The sequence below is a fragment of the Gadus morhua genome, chromosome 21, assembly GCF_902167405.1.
Source record: "Gadus morhua chromosome 21, gadMor3.0, whole genome shotgun sequence".
Classification (NCBI taxonomy): domain Eukaryota; kingdom Metazoa; phylum Chordata; class Actinopteri; order Gadiformes; family Gadidae; genus Gadus; species Gadus morhua.
Window position 1 is genome coordinate 9,555,089 of NC_044068.1, and position 20,786 is coordinate 9,575,874.

Genomic DNA, 20,786 nt, shown 5'->3' on the forward strand with positions numbered 1-20,786 from the left:
GGATTATTGTTATTCTATTTTTTATAGGCGATCTTCTGGTATCACTGTAGTCAATAATGTTGATAACTGCAATTATGTTACTGTCCCATAGGGGGAGGTGTAGTAGCCCTCTTTATTATCTGAGTTATTGAAATGCGCGATACTCCAAGACGCATCCGCTTCTCACTTTTCTACATTATCCTGGGGTACAATATCAATGCCTTTACTCGATGGTGTTATCTGTATAAATCGAATTCATAGTGAACTCTAATTATTCATAACGGCAAATACAGAATGACCAAAAAAAAGAATAAAAAAAAGTGAGTTGGTGAAGGAGTAAATGAACACAGGTATAGGTGTTTATTTAGAAATCATCACTTAAGGCAATTATGAAACACTGCATATGAACTAATCGGTGCACCGGAGGGATCTCTCAGCAGTCTACATAGGTTTCAATGCTCCTCGTCATGGCAACCTGAAAAAGTATTTTACTTGCATATAATATTAGTTCACAGAAAGAGGAAAAAAAAATGACAGTCCCACATATTATTTCCCTCCCCAACAAAACGGACTAAATGCCACGGACAAGTTACACATTCAAGATACAAAATTGTTCTATGTAATAATTACAAAGAAAGCACTTCTAATCGGTGTCCACACAGCCACATTAGAAAAATAACTAAACTATAACCGTATAGTCCACTTTGACATAAACATGCTTATTAAAGTGTCTAGTTTTATATATAGATTTTTTTTTCAAGTAAAACCATACAAAAAAGACAACTAGATTCACAGTAAGACACAGCAATCGAAAGCGGGATGAAAAAAAAACGATCAACTTCCCAAATTATGCTTAAAGACTCGAGACAATTTAAGACAGAACGAGGGAGGAAGGTTTGGCAGTAAGGTTGAAGGAACAAACCAAAGATCACAATCAGAATGCCGTTTGAAACCCCATGATGGCTCGGCATGCATTGGGTTAACATGGGCATCTTGTTGTGTTCAACGGCCCCTAGGGGTGTGATGCGGATCAGCCAATGTAAGCCACTTGTGCACTGGTGATCGCACGTGGCTAATCGTTTTTTTAATTATTATTATGGATCCATATCACACCTGCTGGTAAATTAAATAGGGGCGTTTAAGAAAGATTCTACTCCATAAATTTGTCTGAACCGCTTGAATCAAGCGTAACAAATCCAGGGGTGTCATAATTGGTAGAAATCGTGTGGTGATACCGTCAATGCTTAGTTTGAGATTTGTAATGACATAATAGAGATATGTTTGTATGCAATATAATTTATGTCAACTCCAACCCCCAAAAAAATGAAAACAAAAGTCTATTCATTCCTGAGGGGTTTTGAATACATGTGAAATATTTAATTAGATTAGCATTCACTTAATTTTGTACTATATTTCCCACAGTCGATAACGAATACAATTCCATATTTTTTTCTCCAAGGTATCATTTATACACTGACCGGTCTCATGTCATTTGCATACTGAAGAAGAACTCCAAAGCTACACAACATGATTAAAAGGACAAAGTTAGGACCACCATAAGCAAAAGCTATTCGAAAATGTTTTTTCACGGATTTGAAATCCCAATAGCAACCGTTTGAATGAGTGGATGAAAATGTGTCTGGAGCATAACCAACACTCCCTTCCAGACCTCAGACTCTCAAGAAGGGCCCTGACCCTTCTACTCCATTCAGAAAGTACACAACCTTCTCATCAAATCCCAGAAAATAAATCCTAGGTGCCGACTCATTTTGGGAAGGAAACCAGCTGGTCATTAACGAAAGGAAATATGCGTTTGGCAGTTTTCTAGAGTCTTGTTGAATGTGTGCCGGTAACTGGCGTGGTTCTATCTCAGCTCCAACTAATACAAAGGGACGACAGATAAGAAAAAACGTTCAATCCTCTCCTTCCACATCTCTGAGTCTGAAGGCATCAGATGATCTTTCAACTGTTTGCCTTGCCTCCTTGACTTTGTAGCGTTCTACAAACAAGAGTAGTGGCCACGGCCGGCCACAAACAGAAACAATCAAACAATATAAAGGCTTTGTGAAGGAAAATATAAATACAATTTGCTGGTAGCTTAGTTTTACTGAATTTAATTATTCATACAATCTCAAGTTCATGGCACACAAAAATAACACAACAACTCAAGCGGCCTCTTCCTGATCCTCGTCCTCATCTATACTGCATATCAACGCCGACTTCCTTCCTCTGGGCCTGTAGACTGCCGCCACTGGCCCCGCCCCCAACCCCAGCGCGCCCCGCCCCCATGCCCATCCCCTCCTCCATGTCGTCGTCGTCCTCCTCCACCACCTGGTTGCTGCTCCCGGGCGGCTGCACCTTGACCCAGCCGTCGGTGGCCAGGCCGTGCTTCTTCTGGTGCCTCTTGTAGTTGTCCCAGTGGCCCGTGGTGTAGCCGCACTCGCGGCACTTGTACGGCTTCTCGCCCGTGTGCCGCAGCATGTGCCGCTTGAGGTTCATGCTCTGGTTGCAGCTGTAGCTGCACACGGCACACTGGAAGGGCTTGGCGCCCGAGTGCACGCGCTGGTGCCGCTTCAGGTTGGCCAGGTTGCCGCAGGCGTAGTCGCACAGGTGGCACTTGTACGGCTTCTCGCCCGTGTGCACGCGGTGGTGCCGCTTCAGGTTGTCGAAGTGCGCCGAGGCGTACTCGCACTGCGGGCAGCGGTAGGGCTTCTCGCCGCTGTGCGTCTTCATGTGGCGCGCCAGGTGGTTGGGGTAGTGCGTGAGGAAGGGACAGGCGGCGCACGTGTACACCTTGTCGCTGCGCTCGCCGGGGCTGCCCGGCGACGACGACGAGGCGTCCTTGGTGAGCATGTCCAGCGTGCACTTGGCGCAGATCTGCGCCGTGGTGCCGTCCTCGTCCTCCAGGACCACGCCGCACAGCCGGCAGGTGTAGGGGAAGAGGGGGAGGCGCCCGCCGCCGCCGCCTCCGCCAGTAACACCGCCGCTGCCGCCGCCGCCGCCGCCGCCGCCGCCGCCGCCGCCGCTCCCCGCTGGCGGCCCCACCTTGACGGTGTGCGAGCTCATCCTCCGACCCGGGGCCTCCAGGTGCACAGGGGAGGGCCGCAGGTTGGGGGCCGGGAGGTTGGGGCTGGGGAGGAGGGGCGGGGGCAGCGGGGGGGTCCCCTTTAGGCTGTTGAAGGCGGAAAGGTAGTCGCTGTTCTGGGGACCTGGGTTCAGGTTGGAGGACGGCCTAGAGAGCTCTGGGACAAATAAATACCATACAGTCAGATAATGGAGGGCGACAGTAAAGACATCTCGGGGTTTAGGAGAGGAATGCCACGATGGGTTACGACGGTCGGAATATAATGAATGTACCCCGTTCCAGACGAACAACACAACACCCCCGACTGCTGGAGCATCCTGCCCCTCTTAATGTAGCAAAACGCTTGGCTTACCTCTGCTCGACGCGCCGGGCTCCTCCTGGCCGGCCCTGGGGCCCCGTTCGGCCCCGGGCCTCTTCAGCCCGTTCTGGCCCCCGTGCGGCGCGGGCTGCAGGGGCTCCGGCGCCATGGCGCCCCCCGGGAAGGAGGTGAAGTGCATGCGCTGGTGCCTCTTGAGGTTGCCCAGGGAGCTGCAGGCGAACGAGCAGCGGTCGCACTTGTAGGGCTTCTCGCCCGTGTGGATGCGCAGGTGCCGCTGCAGGTTGACCAGCTGGGCCGAGGCGTAGGTGCACAGCGGGCAGTTGTAGGGCTTCTCGCCGTTGTGCGTCTTCATGTGCCTCTTGACGTGGTTGGCGTAGCGCGACGAGAAGCCGCACAGGTGGCACGAGTGCAGCCGGGCCAGGCCGTCCTCGCCCAGGAAGGCCTTGTCGCCCGCCTCGCTCCCGCCGGCGCCGTCCTCGTCGTCCTCGTCGTCTTCCTCCTCCTCCAGGTGCTCGCGGGAGTCCTCCGAGCTCATGCCGTCCATCCCGCCCCCGCCGCCGCCGAACGGCGAGCAGTAGTCGCCGCCGCCGCCGCTGCCCTTGAGCTCGCGGGAGGCCTTGCAGCAGCGCAGGCAGTAGGGCCCCACCAGATCGATGCCCGGGCCGAGGGGCTCGTCACGGAGCTGGCCGCAGCCCCGGCAGGAGAGGTAAGGGGGGAAGGCGGGCACGGGCTGGGGGAGGGCTCCTCCTCCCCCTCCCCCTGGTCGTCGGCCTCCTCCTCCGCCCTCCTCCCGGCTCCGGTTGTCGTCGGCTCCGAGGGAGCGCTCTGCTTCGCTGTCCATGCTGAGGTGGCTGTAAGTGGGGCTCTGGGCATACACAGAGAAACCGATCTCAGCCGCTACTTCTGTATGGTTCAGAAACATGCAGAGAACAGTCAGTGGGGCGAGCCACAGAGCAGGGGACACGATGACAACCATCCCGGTTATTCATCCTTGATACGTGGATTAAGACCACAGCAAGAAGAAATGGAAAATACTACAAAATAAAAAAAAGATCACACTAGGTTTGTATATTTACAAAAGCATATGTCATACTGCATCTGAGCCATGCATTGAGCAACACAATTATATCATTGCATTGGCTGGCTCCTCATTGAAACAATACAATTATGGATTTTACGTTGTCAACCTGTCTGAAAAGTTAAACAACACTAAAACCATAAAAATGAAAACAGATGTTTCCCTAATTCCCAGTGGGATTTGAGATACGGTTCACTAAAATGGAGCGTTGACAGCCGATCACAAAGCTATATCAATATATTCCTAGAGCAGACCGTGCTGACCTCACCAAGAAAGACCACACATACAAACACACACACACACACACACACGCACACAAACACAAACACCTGGCCATGCAAACTGTATTTCTTTCAGCTTTAGGAAAAAAGAAAGAAAATACATATATATTAAAAAAGTAATTCTTTCACACCAACCATACAACCAGTAGCAGCATTCTTTCCTTTCCTCACCTGAAGTTCAACAGGAGACCCAACACCAAAACAAAGGGGGAAAAATAGGAAAGAAAAATTCCTTTCCCAGCCCTAGGAAAGCATACCAAGAAAGAAAAAAAACAAAGCTTCTGTTCCCCTCGCTCTCCCTCTCTCTGAACCAAACAGCTCTCTCTCAGCAGACAGTCAGTCAGACAGCAAAGCCCTGATCTGCTCCTCTCCTCTCTCTTGCAGGGGCTGGTGGTATGTGAGGCAGGAGAGGAGCGGGGGCTGCCCTTATATGCGGCAGCAACAGCCCCCTCTGGAAGCCCCATGTGGATGATTACTGAGCCCTAATGATAATGATGATGACCGTAATGGCAGGGCCCCGATGATGATGATAATGATGATGATGATGAGGGGAGATGATGATGATGATGATGATGATGATGATGATGAGGGGGAAACGATAATGGCCGCGTGGAAGCGAGAGCCAAGACAGCCGATGATGATGATGATGATGATGATGATGATGATGATGATGATGATGATGATGATGATGAAATACATGCCAGCCGTGTAATGGTGTCCTTGATGGTAATGGCCATCTCTCTCTCCCTTTTTTTTTATGACCTTATATAATAACAGTGGCTCGACTGCTTTCTCCACTTTTCCACAATTTTTTTTCCCTCTCCCCCTGCCCCCCGCTCCCCCCCCACCGACCCACCCCCTCCGCGGCTCGTTCCTTCTTACAAAAGGGCCACATGGGGAGAGTCTGCTGCCGTGGCAACTTCATTTCTCTTTGTGTGTGTCACACGAGACACAGCTGCGCCGTGTCTCATGCGCTGAGAAATGACAGAACCCTGAAGAGCAACACTGGCCTTGCAAGGGGGATTGGCTGACCACATTTACCTAAATAATCAATCAATAGGTTTTGTTATAGATGTTATTATTATTATTGTGGGACGTGGAGGAGGGGGGGATTTGGTTCCCTGGTCAACATTTCCACTGTGCTTTTAACGCAAACACAGTTAAAAGAAAATCCCCATTTACAAAATAAAAACAAAGTAATAAGCCAAAATATTAGGAAGAATAAACTAAAGAAACAAACCTGAGAACTTGTCAAGGCCTAGCAGATTGCTGTCGTGATCTGCGTCATCGAATTCAAGGTGTTGTCCTAGGAGGAAGTCTGCTTCTAAAGTAAGGGATCCTGGAACAGGGAGGGCTACACCATCTTCAGAGACCACTAAAGTCAGGAGAGAGAGAAGGAGACAGGAGCCAGTCAAACACGCGCGCACGAGACTGCTAGTCGTTACCTGCCACCCTCGCCATGGAAACGGCATGTGGATCCTAAATGCACGCCACACAGAATACATGATGGATAAGTGGCGAAGTGAGGCCAATTGCTCACATCATCATAGTCATCATCGGCACCGCCACCACCGTCATCATCATCATCATCATCATCATCATCCAAAATGACGGATGATTGCTTGGTTGTAGAATAATGGTTTTCAATGGGAACACATCTAATTTTATTTTACCCCGTAGAACAGCAACCAAGGTGAATTCACAATACATGCCATCCCGGTGAGCTCCAATAACGCCTGTAGACTTGGCAACTCGAAATAGAAAAGTGTTGCAACTGGTGAAAATATTGCTCCAATGAAGGCGAGCACCATTTGCCAGTTCAGCAGCCAACCAAAATGTGTTCCTCGGTGGCGTCTAATCAGCGTGTGTTCTGCAGCCAAATAAAACTAACGGCTACCGGAGGCTCATCCGTTAAGACACGGCGCCACGATAAAGGGCTGGAGTTGGAGTTGAGGGAAATAATAGGACACAGATACGGATGACTTAATGGATCCTGGAGGAAATTATTTAAGAATAAGGGGTGATCATTCATTGAACGTTCAATGACTTGAAGCTCGAAAAGACCCTTTATACACCGATCTATTATTGCACATAAACTATACAAAATTCCCCCTTAATATAGATTCTGAGGGCCCTCTGCTTTGTGTATTTATACGTATAACAATTCTACAATAAGCCAATATTGATCGTATTTGATAAAAAATGTGAACATTGTCCTCCTTTCGGGGCTATCACTAACAGATGACAGCAGCCACAGATTGTGCTAAGAAATATATATTTTATTTTGTACATTGTTATTATAAATCTAACATTCGATTTTATTTATTAATTTCAAGCGTTCAAGTTAATGGTTCAATTTGCAGGCTGCCATCCAAGGTTAATTCATGTTTGGAAGGTTCACATAGAAAATCTATTATTAAATGATTAGCATTTTATTTAGATTTAGAATTACATCTGGTAAGCCAGCTATTTTTTCGTAATGCAATGCGTTCGTGCAGATCAAGAAACGACCTTCAACGTGACATAACTCATGTAAGACTAATGTTAGAGCTGGTAGAAGGAATGACATCCTAGTAGGTGAAAAAGAGTAAAAAGTACACGGTCATGAACTTCGAGTGCGTTCGAATACTTTCAAAGGATTATGGAAAGGTCCTCTTTATTTTAGTGACTTGTATACTTGCATAGAAGTACATATACATATATATGTGTATACACACACCCATCTGTTTAGTTTACTCTCTCCTTTCAATGTGGCTGCTGTAACACCTGCATCTCTAGGGATTAATCATTTTTATCTGATATTACTTCGGTGATGTATCGTGGGATGAGCCATCAATGTCCCCATAGATCGTGTCTGATAAATCATTAACTTCCAACAACCTTGAAAACATCTGTTCCTTTAAAATAGGAAAAACGCCTTCCCGATGACGACACAGAAGCGTTTACACATGCATCCTACAGTTGCCATAGCACAATGCTGCCATCTAGTGGACAGTTTAGAGAAATACATGGAGAAACATAGGAGCAGGACAGCTGTTCCTGCAAAAAAGGAAACACTGCATACTAAAATGCATAATTTACAATTTCTCTCTAGTGCATTGCTGCCATCTTGTGGATAGTTTGGATCAAAACACGCAGCAGCACAGCAATGTAGAAGCTTCAATGAAGTAACTGCTGGGCAAATAGTATGAATAGTCTATATGGACATTTTTTGGATATATGCGGTGAGAGACGTCTTTTTAAACTCCCTATCCAAGTTGCGTCATAAAATACTATAATGAGAATCATTGAATTGTTCCATTTAGAAGATTTTTTTTTTTGCAGAGACGATTGACATGCAGTTGTTGTGAGAACACCATATGGTTACTCTATTGTTGGAGTTGCAATGCATAATATGGAGCTCCTAGCTGTAAGGCAGGAGTCTTTCAGAATAAAAACAACTCAATAACAGAATTATGTCCTCTCTAGCCTGCTCTGCTCTGGTGGTGTTAGTAGGAGGGGCTCTGGGTGCATCGCCATCTATGTTATTGGCTGACCAGAGAATATATCAGCTATAGGAAGTGATCCTACTGATAACATTATTGAAACCATTATCGATCAGCATTAACTAGATATGTCCAGGCAGTTTTAAGCTATGAGCTAGTTGAAATGTTACACATTGCGCCTTTAACCATTCAACTACGCTTTGGGCTGAAGCTGATGATGAATGCTAGGTGCAACAACTACCCAGTTAACTATACAAACTGGAGGCCAAAAGCGATCAAAAGTCCCTATGTAAATAGGGGACCTTTGCATACATTCACACAATGCAGGCTACCTTTATAATATATGCTTAGTTAACCATATGATTGACACCATTTATTTTATGGAGCAACAGAGTTATCCAGATTGACAGAGGAAAGTGCCACTTCCCAGATATATGGATTGTTATAGTGCTTGACATTTTACGGTGAGCGCAAATCACTTACATTTGACAGGCTGTGGATTCTGTTGTTTTTTTCTGGGCATCTTCCGGTAAACCCCTCTTTGTTTTGAAACCTCTTCTGGAAATCTCCCAGGATCATCAGGTCATTCTTATTTACGTCAAACCTATTTAGTGACTCTACGAGGAAATAAATGAGAAAAATGTAAATCGGCCTGATTTAAGCAGACGTTTTAAATAGCAGATCGAAAATCAACCAGAGTTTACATGCATCGTGCCATATCGATGTTGCATCATTGTAATTAAATACAATCGACGTTAAATGTACAACGAGGAATTACATCCAACGAAAACATCAAAAGGTCAGCCGTAGATGATTCAACCAGCAGTGACAAGCTACCCATCTCCACTGATAAACCTGATACCTCAGCTTGAAATCATCAAAACGAATAGCAGACTTTTAAGACGTCGCTTCCGTGGGATCATGCAGGGCACCGTTCACACCAAAGACACCGTTGCCATTCAAGTATGGCTGCTAATTACACCAACTGGCTAACGTTAGCTGCAGCTAAACACATCACCGACTGCTGTTCAAATCAAACAGCCGCTATTTACTTCACTTAGCCCCTCAAGCTAACTCACCAAAATATATGTGCATGCTCGTCTCGATGGCGATGTTTACGCGCGTCGTTGATCTCGTCATACATGCAGAGTTTGAGAGTTTGAATCAAGAGCACTGCGTCTGAAGAGCCGCCATTTCTTTATATGCCGCGGCGACAAAGAAAAGCAATTAATGGTGTTTTTCATAACTTAATTGATTTTGTGATATTCCTTGTGTACATTCTCTTCCGCTCAATCGGCGGTTTCCGCTTCCGAAAACAATTTCCGGTGGTCTGGACCAATGCATCATGGGAGTTGTAGTTCTAAGATCGGGCAATAAAATGAACAAAAACAGATGAATTCATTCGCAGAAGTCGTCAAAACTGGAACAACGGTAGTTGGGCGGGTCATAATGGTTTAAATATAGATATTAATTTATAAATAGTTATTATCCACCATTTTAACATCCGAGAACAAAAACCAATATGTTAGTATTGGTAATAGTTGACTGAATGTACTGTACAGTGTATTGTAAATTACATGTTGTCTTCTGTTTCTTTTCTTTTTATCTTAACAATAAATGTACGAATACAATTAGAGTTATTCATAATTCTTATTCATCCTCTCCTCTCCACCTCATCTCACCTCTCCTCTCCTCTCCCTAGGAAAACAGTGCAGCAATTAACTGTTAGGTTCAAAGCTGCCTTTCGACATCCGTGCACATGCTATATAGAATATCATGAAGGCCTTTCAGTTGTTACTTAGCCTGGGGGCCTGTCTTGCAACTTACATTGACCGTGGGCTATTCGGGGGGAAAAAGAAAGACGTGAGAAAATACACCCAAGAATGCTTTATTTTTCTATTTCTATTTTGTTTTTTTTCTAACTGGAGCGTTCCTGTTTATGTTTGGTGGGGGATCCTTGATTTCTGCGTCATCCTATTGGTTGGAGTCTCTGCAGTGAGCCTCCTCTCATGTCGCGCACTGCTTTATTACAGTGGATGGGGAGGACGTCACGCTCTCTGGCTGTGGCGGTGCCACCCTACAGAATCCACCTCGCTGCTCGTTTCTGCTCGGATATTAAAGGCAGGGGATTCTGTCACCGTGCCGTGGTGCTGAAGGGGGAGGAGCCAGTGGTCGATTCAACACACTGCACACACACAGAGACACAACGCGCCAGGGAAGAGGTAAGGCACTGTTTACGTAACAAGATGGGTTTTTACAATAGTGCGTTCCTTAAAAAAATACGTTCACGCTATGTGAACGGTCTTGCGCTCATGCACTGCGCTGTATGCGTTGTTTGTAGCTGTTAGCCGACAATGTTTTCTGGAAATTGACAACAATGTCCATAGCCTGTTAACCTTGCCACTCCCCTGCAATAGCCCACTGATGCCCTGAACAGACCCCATACCCCCTTTGAATAATTTAAGTGGATGTTTCCCTTCATAAGTCCGAGAGCTTTGCGGAAACCGTCGTTTATTTTAGATACCGCATTAAGTTGTAGGTAGGCAAATGTGAAGGCTGTAAAATGTATTTTGTTTATAAAGAGGGTTTTTAAATCTACTCAATGTACCTTAATCGTTGGAAAACCTATATGCGCGTTATTTATTATATTAGGGAAAGCCTATATTTTATTGCACGATGGAGCCAAAGTGATGAGAATTGCATAAGGATGCTGCAGGACTCATAGCCCACACGAGGTGTGTGTGGCTTCTCTGAGTTTGAGGTCGCTTTTCACGGTTCCTGAAAGCCGCATTGCTGATGTGGGCTGCTGTCCAGTGAAGAGATATTTAATATGGTGTATCGCCATGCCTCCCCATCCACCTCCTCCTCCTCCTCCTCCTCTCCCCGAGACGGAAGAACTCATCGTGAAAACTGACCTTTGGTCATCGGATTGCATAGCAACAGCTTGCTGTTGTGTCTCGTCCTTTTATATATACATCCACGAGAAAATGAAGCACATGCCTGAAACCTTCGTTTATTTATTTATAACCGTATTCATGCATTATATCATGTAGTTCTGATCACAGATTTTGTAAACATTTCGCCTTTATTTATTTTGAGTTATATTCTATGAAGCAGCTAGAGTTTTCTTCTTTTCTTGTTCTTGTGTTTTGCTGTGTTGCTATTTGTGAATGAGTTATTGTAGAGACGAATTGTTGAGTGTGAATTAAAGGGTTCTGGTGGCTGGGAAAGAAAGAGAGGGAAGAGGCAAGAACAAACTAGAAAAATGTGGTTAAAAAAAAGTGTTACAAAACAAATATAGTTTATCCACAGAGTCTTGTATTGACGTTGGCTGTGCTGTTGCCACATCTTCAGGCTGAGGTTAGTGGGTCATTGGTTTATATTCAGTGTCCATCTTGCTCTTGTCCTAGTCCAGTCTTATCTCTCTTTATGGCCCCTTGCTGCTCCTGTACATTAGCTTTCCTGTCATCCCAGAAAGATATTTAATTTATTTTCAACATTTTCTAAGGTGTCGGTGGTAATTATTTATTTAAATCATAGTAATTTATTATAACAAAAACTGTTTTTACATAGTCCTGGATAACTCAAAATAGCAGTTTGGGTTTAAGAACTATTGTAAATGTACTAAATTAGTAGTAAATATGTATTTATGTAGAATGACCCAGCTAGGCCTACAACAGGCAGCCTGATGACACAAATAGAAGAAGCTTGCTTTAAACCCTCATCTGACAAATGGTGGCTGGTAAATATCCAAAAAAATATCCCCTGGCTTCCAGAAAGGGTTTGTCCCATGGGCCCTAATTCCACATTAACTGGCTTTTACCTCCTATTTGCTAGCATGGTTACCTAATACTCCGTAGACCTCTACCCTTGGCCCCGTTCTGCGACAAACAAAACACCAGCCTTATATCTGCCATTCTCCTCGTGCAGTGTTTCACGGGCACTTACTGTAACCACAAGGTCGATTTTACTTTTATTCCAGAAAATGTACCTTATCTGTGTCAATTTCAAAGTAAAACGAGTAGCTGTCCTTTGCTTTTTGTTTGTATTTTTTTCCAATGACATACAGTTGTTATTAGGACAAAGTTTGAGGGTGGATTTTGTGTTCGCCCTTTAAACCTCAGTAATCCTGCAAGCCGTGTTGGTTATGATTTTGGAATTGTAACACCGGTTACATCATTTTCAGATTTGTCATATTTATTTCATAGTCAAACGTGTGAAAAGGATGTTTGTCAACGTGTGAAGGCCTAGTTCTGCTCTACTGTTCACAAAATAACCATGTTTTCGGATTCACAACATAAATACTTTGGTCCATGTCCACAGTATATAATTGCACGTGTATGTGTGTTGCCTGGGCAGTCCCTTGATGTGAACGTGTGGGAGGTTTTCTTTCTATAAATACACACCACATTATTTTATGCCTTCCTCTCTTGGTCGGTGTCTTAAGGATCCTGTGCTGGAACTTTTTTCCAAAACGCAGACGTTTGTGGTGTGGATCAAGCTTCTTCCGGGAAATCTGAATGTTCTGCAGAAATGATCCGTTCAGTGAAACCAAGAACAACACGAACATAATTATGACATTCCATGTCGCTTCAACGTTGTGTGTAGGCTGCGTGCAGTTATATTTGGGAGACCTATCCAAAAATGGCTGAAGTCTGTATCCCCTTTGCACATCGTCACTCCCCATCATTTTTATTTGACATGGGGTTGGTTCAATTTGTCACATGCTCTCTTATTCCTCCTGTGATGGTTCTGTGATGGTGTGCTTTATAATCAATGAGACAATGAAGAAGAATCCTTTGAATTGTAGTTTGCACTTGGTAATGTCTTTGTCACAGTATTAATCGCTTGGGTGTCTTTCTGAATGGAAGATGTCATTAGTCAAGCATGTTGCTTGTGGAACCAGAAGGGGCTCACTGTCTTGCTGTCTACTTGCACCATTCGTCTTTTTCTGTGCCTCCTAAGCTAAGCCTCAAACACCTTATAGCCTTTGTTTGGCTCATTGCTCGTCTCTCTGTATCGACTGCCTGACCTTTTAGTCTATTGGTGAAGGTGCTGGACTCCTGAGCTGAAGGGTTCTGGCTTTGAACCGGTTTGCAGTCTACCTGTAGGCTGCTTCAACACGTTTGACTGTCTGCAAAGTTGCCAACGTCAAAATCGTTTGTTGTGCTCCACCGCCAAAGTAGAAAGCAACGTTTGGTGATGTTGTTGACATCTGTTGCTCCAGTCAGGGCTGCACCTGAAGTAGTGCATCACACAGCATTGTAGTTTGAAGGGCAGTTGGCTAAGTCGTCATATCTCTTAAAGCAAATATCCCTTGTTTACGACAATTGTTGAAGGTCATCATTTGTTTCTGTATCTAGTTTGATTATGAATGAAAGGTTACAGGTTTCAAACCCTTATACACTTGTAACTACACTTTAGGCTTAAAAAACTGAAAATCTACTGAATGAACAAATTACTTTAAACATAACACAGATGAATGTGAGGCTATGAGAATAAATTGTAAGATCAGGTGTCATTATCGGGTCCCTTTCTAACACATTTAAATAACTTTTTCCTCTACACTTCTGTGATGGATCCAGGAGTTTTTTAACTGAGCCCCGTAAACTGCACTGTATTTCTTACATCTAGAGGGGTGTCAGGATATAAGGTTATTCATTACCAGGCCTAAAGATAGTGGTTTTAATGTCCATGTCCACCCTTACCTGTAGGCAAGATGGCTAACCCCCTACCCTCTCCCGAATGACGTGGATCTCAATTTGCTGCAATTCTCTTTAGTTTGCATCAAGCTGTATAATAGATCCATGGCAGAATGTTAAGAGTGCAGGGGTCCTTTCATGTTCCATTGGCCACTTTCAACATTCAAGATAAATGTTTTCCAAATGTTCTACGTTTCTTTGACTAGTATCCTACAGTGAAACATTCCTAAATGGTATTTCATTTAGCCTATTGTGTATAACGCAATAATGTCTCTTGCAGTTTGGCAAGTGAAACCCCAATCTGTAACGAGCTGTAACATATATATTATTTTTTTTCAGTTGCGGGCAAAGACACTGCTAACCCGTCAGAGACCAGTGAGGAAGAGGTGCCATCTCTCGGCCTAGCACTTTGGACGACTTGAGAGACGTTTGGTGAAGGCGGGGGAGGAAGAGCAAGAGACAAAAAGAGAGAGGGAGAAGAAGGAGAAGAAGAAGAAGAAGAAGAGGACAAACACCTAAACGAGACTCCAATTGCTCTCCGGAGATGTTCTCCTCCTCGCGGTCGTCTCTCTCTCTCTTTCTCTCTCGCTCGCCCTCCCTTGTACGGCACAGCCGACGTCCGTCATCCAACGCTGAGCTGTGCCAAGGTTGAGTTGACACGGCCACACACACGGCCACACAACCAAACAGTAACACGCATACACACAAACACAAACTTGGAGAAGAATATGTGGCAGAAGACACCGAGATAAACACACACAATCAAACACACTTGACAACACAGGCGGCATCAGACACACACACACACACACACACATGGTGGCCTTGTGTTCATGGTCTCAGAACCGCCTCACCACAGCATCCCGGGCCCCCGCTCCAGACCATGAGGAGACCCAAGCAGCAGACGGGGCACCTTAGCTTCCTTAACTTCTTCAGCCGGAAGCCCAAGCCAGAGCCCGGGCCAGAGAAGCCTGCGGAAGTCTGGCCAAAGGACGAGGTGGTCATCACCCTCACACCCAGCGACCATCCACAGCTGGTAGGCCTGGCTTTTATCATTGTGTAGTAGTGTTGTTGGTTGGTGAAGGGATATTGACTAAAGCACTGGTTCACACACACTTTCTTTTGGCTTTGACCTCGCTATAAGTTCTTGCGACACCAAATTCGTGCAATGTTGAGCTTTTGCTCCCGTTTTGAACCGGGAATATGAAACTGAATATGCTTGTAATATCGATGTCTGAGGGAAGAAGGTAGTAGTTGTAGTTTTCTCGTGGATGTTAATCATTAGACAGGTGGTTTTGCACGCAAGGGACCTTTATTGTTCAAAACCTTTGAATACAAAAATGTACCTTCAGATATCTTTGGTATATAAGCCAGAAATCTCTTGCGAACCCATTTGCATTTCAGGCAATCCCAGGATTGGCAAACAATGAAGTAGAATGAGTACAGAGGGAAAGACAGAACTTACTATTACTTTCTAGGAGGAGGAGGATCAAATATGCGAGGAATCTCCTAAGAAATGTGGGCTGTGAACTACATAAGAAAGTTCATTTTTTCCCCTTTCTGGCAACCAGGTGTATTTTGGTATTTTCTTCCTTTGGCAGATATTACTGTGTTTTAAAATATTTCCACACAATAGTGCACTGAGTGTATACCAGGATAACTTTTAAGTTTTCGAAAAAATGAAAAACAAGTGGTCCTCTTGCGTGATGGTTCTGTAACGTCTGGGGCAATTTGTAGATGATTAACCGGTACATTGTTAGCATGCAGGCCTCCAGCACGATTCCTCCCATACAGCAGCCTAGCTCCCATCCATTAGAGTGTTGGTCCTAATTACAGAGCAATTTATACCAATTCTGTTGCCAAGAAACAGAGTAGCAACTAACTACATGTCCCCCTTTGCACTCAGCTTAGCTAGCTGTTATTGTACGACTTGTCTGTTTTCCTTATTTTACTCACTCCCTCTATACAATTAAAGCAAAAGTTTTGTGGAGTCAATACCAAAGATACTATATGCTTGGCTATAGTTTTGGCTAAAGCTAAGTAAGCATTGCATGAGGTGTTTTCTTATGATTTGTAGATGTTCAAATTACGCTTTTGTTTTGAAGGAGGAGAACCTCTCAACAAGCACCGCCGTTGAACTCGGCGTTCCGGTGACGGATGGAGCAGACGTGAGAGTCGATACAAAAGTCGACGATGGGAGCGGCGAGGAAGCGTGCCCCGCGGGGGAGTGCTGCTCAGACGGCGGCGCCGGGGTGGACGTCGACGGCGGCGGCGGCGGCTCGGCCGACGTCCTGTCCCTGTCCTCCTCCGGCCAGGAGCAGCTTCTGGACGAGCAGCTGGAGGAGTGCCCGCTGTGCCTGCTCAGCCAGCCGCGCCGCCACTTCCCCCGCCTCTCGTCCTGCTCGCACCGGGCCTGCTCCGACTGCCTGCGGCAGTACCTGCGCATCGAGATCTCAGAGAGCCGCGTGGGCATCGCCTGCCCGCAGTGCGCCGAGCCGCTGGCGCCGTCGGACGTGCGCGCCGTCCTCGACGACCGGGCGCTGCTGGAGCGCTTTGAGGAGTACCAGCTGAGGCGCTTCCTGGCCAACGACCCCGACACCCGCTGGTGCCCGGCGCCCGACTGCAGGTGAGCCCCTCGCAGAACCGTAGGCCGGATCGATCCGGTTCTGAAGGATCAGAAGAGCTTTAACAATGCTTATGATGTTTGTTATTGCGTCATGCTATCCGATGTCGGAGCAGTTGTGTCCGATCGTTAGCTTCCTAAGGATTGCATTTGACAATGAAAGGTCTGCAAGGATTTTTAGCTACGCCCTCGTGACAAGGATAGTGCTATTTGGCATCTGGTCAAGAGCTTGAAAGCAGCATGGGTTCTTCACTTGAGATGAGATATTAAAGGTTCTGGGTTTCCTTCCCTCCACAATGTCCGCAGCCTATAACTAGTTAATATTCACTCACCCTACCTGTGAGTTGCCTGTAAAAGCGCCTCATCAATTATTCATAGTTAATTTACGATCCCTACCCTATAATTTCAATCATCTTGAAGCAGGACCATTAATCTTGGCTTTCACGTAAGAAGCACACACATGGACGATAAATATGCATTTAAATAAATTAAGAAATCCACAAATATCTATGAGAACTTGAGACACAAATACAGCACTATATTGAAGGCTGTGGAGGGAAAAACTTTGATAATATGGAAGCTTTGTTCTGAGATTATACTGATGTGCTGATAATAAGAGGCCGTAATAAGAGATAGTGTGCGATCATCAGCATGACTGGAAACTCCAATATCTGTGGGTGTGTTTGAATGTGTGCATGTGTGTATGTATGTGTGTGTGTGTGTGTATGTGTGTGTGTGTGTGTGTGTTTGTGTATGTGTGTGTGTGGGTGTGCGTGCGTTTGTGTGTGTTTTGGACGCATGTACGGTTTAACATTATTGACTATGTGTCATGTTTGCGATGCTGTGTGTGTGTGTGTGTCCGTGCATCTGTGTTTGAGGGTGTGTGTTTGTGTGTCTGTGCATCTTTGTGTTATTGTGTATGTGTGTGTGTGCGAGACAGTTTGGAGTCGGGAACAGTAGACTGGCTGTCTCCCCTGCTCCTCAGTACTCATGATGATGTCATGCATTTTGTAGTCCAAGCCTATATATAGGCTTGGACTACAAAATGCATGACATCATCAGATGGATTAGCATATATGCTAATCCATCTGAAGCAACAGCTGACTAAATATACAAAGACCTCCAACGTGTCACTCATCGTGTGTACCTAAAAAACGATCACAGCGCAGTACTTTTTTTTGTTTATTTGTTACCTTGTTTTTACCTTATGCTTCTAAATTATTAAAATCTGAATTAGAATGCATGCCATCAGGTCTTAGTTTGGGTCTTGATTTGAGACGCACACATACACACACACACATACACGCACAGCGTTTGAAGTGTCTGTGTGTTGCGTAAGCTACTAAATCACAGCCCCAATATGTCTCTAACACACATTCCTCGAGGTCTTAGTGACAGAAGCTTAGCCACGGATTACGTTGGCTCTCCGAATAATCTAGAATGTGTTGTTTTTCTTGGTGTTACGGTAAATACTTCTTGTGTGTTTGTTTGTTTGTTTGTGTGTATTAATTATTTATCAATGTGAATGCAGTCGATTGTTTGAGCGACATTTAGAAAAAAAACAAAAAACATATCAGTTCTCTCTAATCAACGTGAGCACAGTGCACTGGAGGGGTTACCCTTCAGTCTGAGGTCACGGAAGTCCTGACCCATGTGACACCAGAACCAGCCCAAACATACGCCAGCGATTCTGACCTCCCACCGCTGCTCCCTCCACGCCCGTCCGCAGCTACGCGGTGATCGCCTACGGATGCGCCGAGTGTCCAAAGCTGAGCTGCGGCCGCGAGGGATGCGACACAGAGTTCTGCTACCACTGCCGCCAGCTGTGGCACCCCGACCAGACGTGTGACCAGGCCAGGCGCCAGCGCGCCCGCCACACGTCGGGCGGCCATGACGGCTCCACGCTCTACGTGTTCAACGAGGACCCCAGCGGAGGTAGCCCTTCACACTGAATTGTTGTCAAAATGTCAAAGAGGGCCGTGCAAGTTCAAGGAGGAGAAGGCAGTGGACAAACGAGGCAGGAAATATCCAACCTAAAGAGGTTCACGCCGGCACAACGTGTTACATGTCAAGGCAGATTTAGATCATATCAGACGGTTTCAAGTGGTGTGGGATAGAAATTGGAAGTTATTTGAATCTATGAATTATAAGGGCAGACATGATGTACTAGGGTAGTAGCGGAGGACGTGGTTTACAGTAACTCACTATAGTTACTAAAACGGTTGCTAAGAGGTTGCTAAGCAACACAGGCTTTGAAATTGTTGGCGTTTTAATGCTAACAATTAATTGAACAATTAATTATTATGTGGTAACAGGTGTGTGTTTTTATGAGAGTATTTTAAAATGGCTTTGAGACAATCAAAATCAAGGACCGGAACTATACGTTTTATAAAAGATATAGGCATACGTATGTATGCCTATATTTAGGTTCACACCCTGTCCGCTATTGTAATTAAAAAATCATTGCAAGTTGGACTATATTATTATTAGTTAGTTGCGCATTCATAATCTATTCTTTAATCAGTTTCACAGGCCTTTATAGTCGGGAAAGTAAAGACACACAGGAAAGAGACATTTTCTTATTCTTTTTTTACAATGTACCTATTATTATCTTAAATATCAGTCTACTAGCTTGTGCTGTGGCAGACACCTAGGACTCAACCATGTCATTGCCATCAGCGACCGATGCTACTCCTTTTTCAATCAATGTGCCGGAGAATAAAGCTGAAAGATGACCCTGTTCCTACATTCATGGTGGAACCCTCTCTAGTCCTCCCATTCACAAAGTGGCTCCTTTATTATTCACATACAGACTATAAGGAATTATATTGTAGGAAGGAAGTTTGTACAATTCAAAGCTGCCTTTCATTTTCATTCACATACAGTATGCCCCACTGTCTAACTAAGGCAAGGCAAATGTATTTATAAAGCCTCCTTGAAACATAAACGCCATTCAGAATCACTAAAAGACAAAAGAGGGAAATAAAAATTAAAATAATAGTGTAAAATAATAGTCAGAACATGTTTACATACAAAGAATAAAAACACCGGTAAAGACATAGCATGTAAACCAAAAGCTAAGTGTTGAACCATAATGTAAAAGCACATGTCTCCCTCCCCCTCCCTCCTCCCCCGTCGGTTGCCATAGATGCGGAGGAGATCAAGGCGTGCCCGCGCTGCGGCGCTTACATCATGAAGACCAACGATGGCAGCTGCAACCGCATGAACTGCACCGTGTGCGCCTGCCAGTTCTGCTGGCTGTGCATGCAGGAGATCACCGACGTGCACTACCTCAGGTACCAGTTCAGGAGATCAGCGACGTGCACTCCCTCAGGTATGAGTCACGTGCACTATCTCAGGTATCAGTGCGCTACCTCAGGTATCAGTGCTGCTGGCTGTTTAATGTAGTAGGTCACCGACCTGCACTACCTAAGATATCCATGGCTCTGGCCGTACTTGTGTCAGCAGGACTCAGATGGATGTCTTCGATGTCCTCCATTAAGGAGAAGTTGCTGTTGTTGTTGCTCCCAGAGCCTGTTAACATAAACAGATAAACAGCAGAACTCCCAATCACTCATAAATCCATTAAAAGACAAAGATATATCAGAAAAGGCAAGGTAAAGTTATTAATATAGTGCCCATCAAACCTACTGAGTGGTTTAAATGGGCAATAAATCATTTCAATTTTATTAATATATATTTTGTAAAAGACAGATTTCCTCATTGACGACAAGCTAATCTAGCCATCTTATTTAGTCTTACCCATGGAAATTTTCTGTAACCTGGGCTTCTTGAAAGGCAGATATTCAATGTTTTTCTCAGAACCAAGAAACCCAGATAGCATGCAATACATACAGAATGCAGGTGTTTACATTAAATTAATCATATTAAACATCAAATTCCCAAACGGATGAAGGTTGGCACTGTGTGATGGCTTCACAAAGAGCCTTTTAGCGATTCATCATGTCTATGTAATCTTTTATCAAACCGCATGGCTTCAAAGCGACCGGGTTCAGCTAGACACACATTGATTTTTCCAGTCATGGACACAAGAGCTTCTGCTGACTAATCAATTAATTTGCTCTGTCGGACCCAACATTTCCATGCTGCAGCAGCAATTGTAACTCAAGCTTTTGGAGATGATTGTCTTTGTGAGCAGAAGTAGCTCATAAAAAAATAAATGTCTACCGATGTAAAATCTAAAAACATCTGAAAAGGTGAAAGTGAATAGGTG

The 20,786-nt window shown here is 45.0% G+C and overlaps 2 protein-coding genes across 10 annotated transcripts in view; one reads left to right on the forward strand and one right to left on the reverse strand.

Moving 5' to 3' along the window:
- Positions 1-308: 308 nt before the first annotated feature.
- znf513a (zinc finger protein 513a) lies at positions 309-9,552 on the reverse strand. 8 transcript variants are annotated; one of them, XM_030346059.1, is made up of 5 exons: positions 9,307-9,552; positions 8,711-8,844; positions 5,983-6,117; positions 3,417-4,286; positions 309-3,221 (listed from the first exon to the last, which is right to left on the reverse strand). In XM_030346059.1, exons 2-5 carry the CDS (start codon positions 8,748-8,750, stop codon positions 2,173-2,175), a joined length of 2,094 nt encoding a protein of 697 aa, XP_030201919.1. In that variant the 5' UTR covers positions 8,751-8,844; positions 9,307-9,552; the 3' UTR covers positions 309-2,172. The 8 variants fall into 8 exon arrangements, with proteins under 8 accessions (XP_030201919.1, XP_030201920.1, XP_030201921.1 ...); XM_030346060.1 differs by lacking the exon at positions 9,307-9,552 and adding an exon at positions 9,090-9,266; XM_030346061.1 differs by lacking the exon at positions 5,983-6,117 and having other exon boundaries at positions 3,417-4,248.
- Positions 9,553-10,271: 719 nt separating this feature from the next.
- The window catches only part of si:ch211-278j3.3 (E3 ubiquitin-protein ligase RNF19B), a 28,732-nt gene continuing 18,217 nt past the window's right edge, over positions 10,272-20,786 (forward strand). For both annotated transcript variants that reach the window (XR_003974373.1, XM_030346067.1), the window contains exons 1-5: positions 10,272-10,449; positions 14,269-14,965; positions 16,035-16,555; positions 18,282-18,487; positions 19,701-19,848. Coding sequence is in view for 1 of the 2 variants with exons in the window: in XM_030346067.1 (XP_030201927.1) it covers positions 14,813-14,965; positions 16,035-16,555; positions 18,282-18,487; positions 19,701-19,848 (1,028 nt within the window). In the remaining variant the exon portion in view is untranslated. The remainder of the gene's footprint in view (positions 10,450-14,268; positions 14,966-16,034; positions 16,556-18,281; positions 18,488-19,700; positions 19,849-20,786) is intronic.